The sequence below is a fragment of the Podarcis melisellensis genome, assembly GCF_964234715.1.
Source record: "Podarcis melisellensis genome assembly, chromosome: 8".
NCBI classification, from domain to species: domain Eukaryota; kingdom Metazoa; phylum Chordata; class Lepidosauria; order Squamata; family Lacertidae; genus Podarcis; species Podarcis melisellensis.
In genome coordinates, this window is record NC_138540.1 from 52,998,518 (window position 1) to 53,008,898 (window position 10,381).

At 50.7% G+C, this 10,381-nt stretch overlaps 1 protein-coding gene and 1 long non-coding RNA gene across 2 annotated transcripts in view; both read right to left on the bottom strand.

The window, feature by feature from the left end:
• HSD11B2 (hydroxysteroid 11-beta dehydrogenase 2) overlaps positions 1-9,978 on the bottom strand; it is a 29,732-nt gene extending 19,754 nt beyond the window's left edge. The window contains exon 1 of the mRNA XM_081921140.1: positions 9,363-9,978. Coding sequence (XP_081777266.1) covers positions 9,363-9,627 — 265 coding nt within the window. The 5' untranslated portion in view covers positions 9,628-9,978. The remainder of the gene's footprint in view (positions 1-9,362) is intronic.
• Positions 2,493-3,815, bottom strand: LOC309375908. The gene is made up of 2 exons (XR_014171041.1): positions 3,135-3,815; positions 2,493-2,538 (listed from the first exon to the last, which is right to left on the bottom strand). It is a non-coding gene; the product is annotated as an uncharacterized lncRNA (long non-coding RNA).
• Positions 9,979-10,381: the final 403 nt, after the last annotated feature.

Here is a 10,381-nt window from a genome sequence, read left to right on the forward strand (position 1 = left end):
TAGTAGAGGTCTAATTTCTTCATATATGAGCTAGAGTGAGGAATGAGCACTCAAGGTAACTTTGTTGACAATATCAATTTGTTCAGGGGAGGGGGAGGATTCTGAGGAGCTACAGAAGGATTTATCCAAACCAGTTGAATGGGCATTAAAATACAAATGCAATTCAATGTAAGTAGGACCTTAGGGTGGGTGAATGAATGAATGAATGAATGAATGAGTGTATAGTAAGCAGGAAGGTATCTTCATTTCACACCTATGTCCCTGCAGTTTGAACTGGCCAGCAACGATACCTTGGGGTCACAGCAGATAGCTCAGTGACGGCGCTGGCCCGATTTGGGGCAGCTTTGAAAAATGTCTATGTATGTATGTACTTATATCAGCTTACCCAAAAGTGACTTACAAGCAAACAGACAGTAGACCCCACATAGCTACATTAAAACCAAGAGGAACGAGAAATATATTAAAAACATCCCACCCACTTCTAAAAGGCCTGGTTATAGAGGAAAGTTTTGGCCTTGCCACCGAAGTTATGTAATGAAACGGCCAAGTGAGCCATCCTAGGGAGAGGCATTTCACAAACGGGGAGCCACCACAGAAAATGCTCATTCTTGTGTTGTCACCCTTTGGGCCACTCATGGAGGGGGCACACAAAGAGAGGCCTTGGATTATTATTGTATGGTCCAGGTCAGTTCATATGGAGAGAGGCAGTCCTTGAGGTACTGCTACTTTATAGGTCAAAAACATCACTCTGAATTGGGCCCAGAAACTAACTGGCAGCCAGTGCAGTTGGGCCAGGAATGGAGTTATATGCTTAAATCATCTGGCCCTGGTGAACAACTTGGTCATTGAAATCCATGCTTAGGGATCATTGGGAAAGGAATTGAAAATAAAGCTGCTGATATCATAATGCCACTACTGCATACCAATCTATGAAGTGACCACACTGGGAAGACTGTGTAAGTATAGTTCTGGTTAGCTCACATCTAAAAGGATATTGTAGAGCTGCAAAAGGTTCAGCAAAGGGCCAACGGGATTCTTGAGGGAATAGAGGAAAGCTTTGGGGTTTCTTAGTGTGGAAAAGGTAAGTGTGAAGATAACAGAGGTGCATAGAATTAGCCCTGGCATTGAAAAAGTGGACAGAGGCAAGTTTCTCTCTGTCTCTCTTAAGAGTAGAGCTTGTGGACTTCCAACAGAGCTCAGTTTGGAGGATCCAGGCCAGAGAACAGAAAATGCTTCACGCAGCACAGAGTTAAACTGTGGGACTGATACTCACACAAGATGTAGTGATGGCCTGGCCACCATTTGGGTCCCTCGAACGATACACGTGAACATTAAAGAAAGAGGCAAAGTTTTACAGTAGACTAAGCTTAATTCAAACAAACAAAGGAAGCGCAAAAGAACAGAAGTTCAAGTAAGAGTTCCTTAACCAAACACTGCAACACTTCCATCAGTAGTTAGCAAACAAGAGCTTGAACCTGATGAAGCAACGAGAACAAGGCACCTATTTAAAAGGAAGCTTACAAGCATAGTTTAGTTTGGTGGGAACCAGGGCAGTGCAAGCTCTGATGGATCCCCAGGGGCATCAGATCCTAGAACTTACTGATTTTACCACTGTTTTGGATCATCCATTTTTAAACTGAATCATGTTGACCACAGAAACTGCCCAAATCGGACAAATTTGTCCTGTTTTTCCTAAACCATCTCAGAATTGCACATGAGAACACCGGCTAACTTATAACCCAAAAGATGAAAGATTTGAACATTTGTTGGTGACATCAATTCTTCATCCACCAGTAACCACACTGTGGGCTTGACCCATGAGGGGAATTTTAACCTGTTCCTTCTGTGGCTGAAAACTAAGAGGTCTCTCTCAACCAAAGTGTCCTTGAGCATGAATGGGAAAGGCCAAGAATAAAACCTGGGTGTCTCCCTAAAGTGACTCAAAACTCATTTCTAAGTATGAGTGAAACTAAGTTCGGGCCCCTGTTGAGAAAGTTGCAAAGCCAAGTGACTCTTCTACTGCAAGATGCCCATTCCAAATAGCCAAGACAAGCAGGCCTCACATCTTCTCCACTGGACTCACAAGTGCAGATATGTTGGGCTCTGGTCCAATTGGGTCAAACTTTGAGCTGGAGGGCACCACAGCCCAGAATTTCTATTCAAAGCCAGGGTAAAAGAGCCAAATATTCTACTCAGCTCCAAGAGGGAGCCTTGATAGCAGAGAGGAGAGAAAGACTTTACACCCTCTTTGTGTACAGCTGGCCACAGTTTTGCTCCTATTTCAACCCTGGCAGCAATGGCAAGGACTCCCAGCCATCATTTCCTTCCCAGAGTGGAGGAGGAAGGAGCCCCTTACCCTCAATTGGACTTGCCTTTGGATGCTATCATGTAGCTCCACCATAAAGCTGAATCAGAAGCAAAACTCCAGCACTGGACAGGGGAAATTCAAAGTGGGGGAGGGGGTGCCCATGGAACACAGCAGCCATCTGTAGTAATTTGAACACACACTTTATTCTAGTTTGCAGTGAACACCTCATCCTGTCAAAATGATGATGATGATGATGATGATGATGATGATGATAGGCTTTTTGGCTTGTCCACAATGGAGATTTATATGCATTTGAAGCTGCTCGTGTCTCTGTTGTTTTAAGTATTTTGTAATGTACGCACAATTCTCCTCATCCAATTAATCCAATCTGATTAGGGTAGAAAATTCAATATAAAATCACATATTACCGGACTGTGGACGTACATTGTGTGGATGGGTGTTTTTTTCAGCATGCGTGGCTGACATTTCCCCTGCCATTATGCTTCCATCTACCTAAAGGAATTGATGCAGCCTGCCTTTTTCACCTGTTGTTGCTGAAGTCATGTTTGTGGTTATTTTTATTTTCAAGCAGCTCACTTGCACAGAACTGCGCTTGAAAATAATATGGAAAAATAATAATAAAATCTGCCCTTGCAGGTGCTGGAGACGGAAAAGCAAAAGGGGAGGAAAGGAAGGGGCAGGCCTTTCAGAGGAGTAGCTTCAAATTCTGGCCTGACTCAAAGCCAGATGGGCACGTTCTTTTTTTCCTACTGCTCTGGCATATCAGGAAACTTGTATTACTTTTTTTTTTAAGTAAACAAAGTACCTGTATGCGTGCCCACAAGCAACCTCAGGTTTCTGGAACTGCTGATGGGTGGGGATGTGCCAACTGAAGGGCGGGGACAGCCACACGTAGCATGAGCACATCCTCCGTGAGCCACACACTAGAAACAGTGCAGAAACACTGGGACAGATTTGGGAGGCATAAAACTGAAAGTGCTCATGTGTGGAGGGAGGCGCCCCAATGTGCACATGTAAAGGATGCAGTCGCTGTCTCCTGCCAGCAGAGCAGTGGAGAAGAGAGAGCCACTCAGCCCTGGCAGAGACGATGCCTCTGATCCCCTCCTCCCCGGCAGTATTCACAATTCATTTCCATCTCTCTGGCTAGAGAGGAGACCAAGATATGCAAGCGCCCAGGCGGATAGCCTGCCCAAAGTCAGCCCAGCCTCTCCTGGACTGGGTGCCCCTCCCTGCCTTCCAGGGGGCCCAGCTGATCTCCCTCAGTTGCACTGGGACAGGAATAAATGCCACAGTTGTGAAGGGGAGGGGAGGAAGGAAGGACGAAGGAACCATCACTGGTGTCTGACAGTGCTCAGAAAATGTGGGGCTTGCACTCTGACACATTAAGTCATGGAAAGCACCCCACTCTCTTGGGGTGATGGCTCAGACATGTTTAATTGAGCAGTTATGGAGAAGGGGGGCTGAATGCCTGATGTGACACCCCCCCCAAAAATGCATACAATCTTCTCTCCATGGGATTTAGACCTGATCTAGGGGAGCAATTTTGATGAAGGAAGAGTTAAGCATCCCCACCACCAGCAAGCATATGATCAAAGTCAGAGCCTGCACACCAACACTTACAGTCGTACTGGAATGAAAAGACCAAGAGATCCCCTCGTGGCTCTCCCATGAAACGTGCAGCTTCTCCCCCAACTGCTGCCTCTCCAGAGAAAACTGTGCTTGCTGCGTCATGGTGGGCCACTGCTGAGCCCTCCTCTCAGTGTCAGCCTCATGGTGTGAACACCAACCAGTCTTTGTCTGGTTTTGTGGGTCAGAGGGATTGAGGGGCTGGTGGGCTGTGGGTGGCTAAGATCAACCTGTGCAAAAAGAGGCATCAGAATGCTTCACTTACCAGGAAGCATCTCAAGATCTTCCCAGCTGCCTCCATCCTCCTGTGAGACAAGAAGGGCTTGTGGTCCTGATGCTGATGGCTCCAAAGAGTGACTTGTTCAGGTTTACAGTATCTTGGGCTCTGGCCCCTTGTCAAAAGGGGCTTCTTCCCAGCCTCAGTTCCTTCCGTCCTTGTCCAAAACTGGCAGGCGGGCACACAGGGAGGCCAAGCCAGGGCTCTGGCCTGTTCAGTTGTTTGCAGCACCAGCGCAGCAGTAGCTGCAAGGAGAGCTTGCACTGCTCAAGGGGAAACAGGAGAGATTGTGGGACCTCCCTCTGCCTGGGACTGACTGAATCAGGCTATCTCACCACTGCTTCTCCATGGCTCCAGGAGGCTCCCCAAAGGTGGATGTTGTACCCAAGAATGTTACAAAATCCTAAACTTTCTACAAAGGGAAGCTCTGGAACATGAGCTTTGCAAATGTGGAGCTGTTTGTTGCTTGCCATGAGTTCACACTTTGTTTCTGTGAAAGGAGGTTTGCTTCAAACATTAGTTTCTTTTTTTTCTTTTAAATTTTAGCGACTTATATCCTACTTATCTCCATCAATATTGGACCCAAAGCGGCTTACAAAAATGATGCCAGCTTTCACAGCCCTGGAAACCTAATTGGGATTTGAGAACAGCACCCACATCCAGACACCCCGGCGTACCCTCATTCTTTTCTTCTGAGTCTTCAGATGTAGCAAATATTTGCGTCTCCCTTCATGGCCCATAGCAATCTTAAGTGTCCCATGAAATGTTATTTGATGCATCAGCAAGAACAGTGTTTATTTTCACATTTGGACATCCTTTGGCATTCGGAGCCTGAGTTCTCCATCCCCACCACAGAGGGTAGAGAAGGCTCTGGGGCAAGAGGAAGCCATGGGAGGGACAGGGTAGCTCCTGCTGTGCTCACCAAGTCAACCCCAAGTGAACTGGATGCAGTCCCCTGGCAAGTGAGGGGGCCACCTGAAGCCCAGGCAGAGGGTTGGTTTTTCAAAGAGTGAAAGGCTGGTTGAAAGAGGCATCACTGCATGTGGTCTGTGTGCCCACCCCACTTTTGCCTCTGGTCAAACAGGTTGCACAGATTCTTTGATGGTTTCAAAAACCTGCCAGACCTGTTGGACCAAAGGCAGCAACAGGTCAAATAAATATTTGGAAGCATGTGGAAACAGAATGATCTCTGGGGGTTTCTCAAGTGATGCATGGAAGACTAACTAGGATGCAAGAGATGGAAGAAAAAAGAGGTGAGCTAGAAGCAACTTCCAGATTTTGACATGCAAGATTTTTGGCAAGATGGTTGAAGAGGGGTATGAAAAAGCAAGGGGAGACCCCTAATCTGGCAGCAAACAAAGTACTTGCAACAAGCAGAGTATGGAATCCCTCTCCAGCGAGGAACTCTGCATCAGGGAGGCTCAAGCAGAAGGACTTGAACAGCTGCTTCCAACCACCCCCCACTCACCACCCCATGGACCTTGCTGAACTGCCTGGAGAGAAGCAAGTGCCAGCAGGAATTCCTCCTCCTTGTGAGAGCTCACCTGGGCACAAGGGCCCAGCAGCCAGCCTGGACACAGGAGGCTTCCCTGGCATGTGGAGCTGGGTTATAACTGTACCCCCCCCCATTGCCAACCTTTTTATAAAAGGGCAGAGGCTGCTACAGGATCAGAGAGGATCTAAAACATGTGACAGGACAGCATGGAAAGGAGAAGAACAGAAGCAAGTGACATTGGTGGAAAAATAAAAATATATCTTGAAAGCTCATTCCTGGTTATCTTCAATCCTATCTCTATCACAGGCTCTCCTGTTAGCTTTCTAACACTTTCCTCCCTGTCCCCAGGAAATGCCAAGAACTCTCAAGAGGAGCCTTCCAGAAGCCCAGAGACTATAGGGCTAGATCCTAGACCCTCAAAGACACCTTCCTCTGAGCTGGAAGAACCAGGTGTCTCCCACCCACACCACCAGTCGGGAAGTGCCGGGAAGAAAGCTATGGAAAAAGGAAGGAGGGCCTGTCTTCAGCCCCAGGGTTGGCCCTTCCAGGCTCTGGAGCTTATACATTTATTCATTTTATAAAATTTATAACCGGCCTGCCTGATTTATTTATTTTTTTACAAAGTGGTCCAGCAAACTTTGACCAGCCTCCAGTCTAGCTTGACCCCCCCCCCTGCCCCCCGTGCTCCAGCATCGGAGAACACAACACCTGGTGCGAGTCTGTGTCCAGAGAATCCAAACAGACACAGATGTATTGCAGGGTTTGACTGGTGACAACAGATTTCGTGGTGTGCTCTGGGTGGAACAATACCCCGCAGACAATGGGAGCTTAGCCCAAAGGTATAACCATGTCCGTTCATCATCAATGTACCCAAGCTCACAACAACAAAACATTACAGACTGAGAGATGGACACAAAGGGCCAGACGAGACCAGCCCCTGGGGCAGGTCCAGAGGTCATCACTGCCCCCCAGGAAAGTGACTCTGTTTGTTTAGGTGTTGTTTCAAATCACAGTTTCAGCTGTGTGAAAAAAGAGAGGAAGTGGTGAAGGCTCCTGGTAACCTAGGAATCTTCTACTACAAGGCAGACCTCAAAGGAAAAAAACCAGTTCCCAACTGAAACCACAGCCCATGCTGGGCAATGACACCCCCCCCCCTCCCGGGTCTTGGGAGGCAATGCTCTTCCACTTTCTAGGCAGGACAAACAAATCAGCATGCAAATCTAACACCAGGAATGGCAATATTCAAAAGCCAGTGATGGACTTCAAAGGGCGACTCTGCAACGTGAAACCGCTGAATTACAATTCTTCAAGAATTTATCACTGGTGGACAGTATCAGCAGTATGGAATCGTATCACACAACGTACGTTAATTGGCTCACCAGTGCCAGCACGTCAGTGTTTTCAACGCAGCAGACTTCTGTGAATGAACCCTGTTCATACGGTAATTACCACTATCTGTACTTTCTGCGTTTCATTTCTTTCTGACTTCACTGTTAACAATCCCCACCAACCATGTGTATACTCAAACATGCAGACATGCATCACTCAGGACACCACCTCAAGCATCTCTAGTTCCCAAAAGCTTCCGCCGTGACAAACGTGTTTTTCTTTCAGGGGCCACAAAGAGCACTTCCCCCCCGGGGCGGGGGCTACCGGGCAGATAAGCGGCATTGCTGCTTGGCTGCCTCGGAGAAGCTCCAAAGCAGAAAATGCATCAAGGTGATGCTCACCCCCTTGTATCTGTAGCTCCCACATACCTGGTACTCAGAGGTGCACTCTCTCTGCCGCTTGTGTCCCCACCATGAACAACTTGACTACTAGTTGATTTTTTTTTATCTCCACTGCCAGCACCAGCATATGTGATTTGTAAGCAGATGTTCCCATTTTTCACAGTTAGGGACTGCAAATTCAAATTAGGCAAGCCCATTAAGCCAGTGTTGCCTACACTGACTGCCAGCAGCAGCAGCTCCTCAGTTTTAGCCAGAGATGGGTGCTTCTCAGCCCTATCTGCCATCCAGGATTCAGACAGGAACACTGTCCCTGCAAGGCGGGTTCTCTACTTGGGGCTCATCTACATCCCTTTCTTTTTATAAACTGCCTGCCCTACTAGGCACAAGATATTGCTCAGCCCCCTCTCCTCCATCACAGACTTGACACTAAACCCCAAAGAGCCCTCATCCCAACTGTCCCTATTTCCACAGCAGGACTGGCCAGTTTCCTCCCCACCCTATCCCTTTTGCAAAGAGCCCTTGCATTGCTCTAGCAGGCAGATGGTGCAGCTGACCCACATGTCCCCCACAGCTAGCCTCAGCCCCACTGCCCATCTTCTTGACCTAGCCCTGCCTTGGTTCTTCCCGACACCCTGGGGCTTCTCTTCACCCTCCTCTTCTGGCCGATCCAGAATCTGAAGAAGGGGAAAGACCCTTCGCTTCTGCTGCTGACTCAAAGCCCAACCTCTGCAGGTTTCCTTGGGAGGAATTCCCATTGAGCACCAGCTGGGGACCTCCATCTATTTCAGCTAGAGGGACTGTGATGCCATCCGCCTGCAAAAGTTTCAGATTGCTGCTTCAATCAAATGCGGGGCGGGAGGGGGAGTGTGGATCTCTGCCCACCCTCAGTTCACTAGCCTTTCTGGCAGGAAGGTTTGGGAACAACAACATGCTTCACACCTGCCAGGCTGGCTTCTAAACTATTTCCCAAAACTTGGAACAGGGAGGAAAGTGGGGATAGAGAGATGCTTGCCATGCCCTCAAGGTCTGCTGGAGGCAAGAGGTTTCCCAGGATGGGATGGGACTCCAGTGGCTCCTCATCACTACTTCACTACTTCAAGAATAAATTTGACCCTGGCCTCTCCAACACCTGGGATGAGGGAGGGGGCAGTTCACCACTCCATCCCCTTTCAGAGAGCAGGGATGCCCCGTCCTCTGCTCCTGCAGGACACCTGGTCTTCCAGGCGGTACCCTAGGGGCTGGAAGCATCTTTTGCCACACAAAGAGCCATCCCTCACAAAGTACTCCTGGAAACTGGCATCACTGACTGCTCAGGGCTCCCTGGTGATGAGGCACAACCTCTCAAGCTGAGTCCTGACACACAAGACCCAGAAACGACTCTCTGCATTTCCCTTACAAATAGAACACAGTGCAAATGTTAAGTTGCATGGTGGTCAATTGCGGCATGCTCACTGTCCTTGGGCTGCTTTGCCTGCCCCAGGAGTCTTCCCTACCTAACAGGCCCCTGAAGAAGGGGCAGCAAAGCCCAGCTCCAGCCACAGATCCACCTGTGGAAGCCTAAAGCGGAGAGCAGGTGATTTGCAGGAAGGCGTCCTGCACAGCCAGCAGGGCACTGAAATGGCTTGTGCAAGGAAGCCAAGCCGCACAGGAAGACCAGCCCCTTCCCTTTGGAACTCTCACCACCTTGACTCAGCCCTGTGGTCCAGATGCTGAGCAAGCCTCCCCATGCCACAGGCCCCTGTCCAAGGGAGGTCCCCCTCCTGCTCTGTGGATCAGCCAAAGCAGGAGAGGTTCTGCCAGGCCAGGGGCATGGCACGTTCCTCCTTCCCTCCCATTCCCCCCATTCTGGGAAGCCAGCATGTGTAGGGATGGCCAAGAGCCTGCGGAGATGCTGACTGAGCTCACCTGTGATGAGAACGGCTCTCCCCACCGCAGGGATCCTCTTCCTCTGTGTGGCCCCTGCCAAGACAAGCCAGCAGGCGGTGCCCGTGAGAGCTGTGCCCAGGGGCAGGGGCAGGAAGGCTCGGCTGACGCCCTGCAGCAGGACCAGGAGCCCCACCTGGAGCAGCAGGCCGGGGGTCAGCAACAGGTCAGCGCGCAGGAGTTTGACGGCCAGGCTGGAGAGGAAAAGCAGCCACAGCAGGGAGCTGCACGCCCAGCCCAGCTCCATAGCCTAGGAGGGAGGGCGGGCGGGAGGAGAGCCTGGAGCTTGCGCGAGGGGCGGAAGCAGGGGGAACCCCGGGCTTGCAAGGCAGAGGGACAGCCGGGGGAGGCCTCTGTGCAGGAGGGCCCACGGGGTGCATCTGCGGGACTGGGAGATCGAAAGCGGCACCAGGTTTATAAAAGAGCAGCAGGCAAGGGAAAGGGGAGGAGCTGCCCGGGCCCTGCCAATGGGAGAAGTTGCAGGCTCCCCTCTCTCTCGCCCTCTTTCTCCCTCTCCCTCGCAGGCAGGCAGAGGCGCACATGGTGGCCCCAGGATAGAAGCAAGGGGGCCGGGAGCCGGCCGGTTCCTCCCTCCTCCCCCGCCTGGCTCCTGCCTACCATCCCTCCCACCCTCTCTCCAGCTGGAGCCTTTTTGCCCCCGTGGGGCAGCAGCCACGGCCTTGCCTGAGGAGGCTGGCCCCGAGGCCCGAGCCAGGGCTGGAGAGCTGCAGGGAGGCCCCTCCGGAGAGCGAGGCGCCCTGGCCTTCCCGCCGAAGGAGACAGAGAAAGAGGGAGCCAGCGGGGCGTCGGTCGGCTTGTCCCCTAACAAGGGGCGCTGGGCAGGAGCAGGGCCCCACAATCAGCTGGTGCTGCCCTCCAGCAAGCCAGGAGGAGCTCCTCCCCCTCCGCCTACACATATTTGGGTTCTTACCAGCCAGTGTTCAAACAAGCAAAAAACACCCAGCAACTTGCGAATGCAAAGTCCAGCGGCAAAGTCCTTC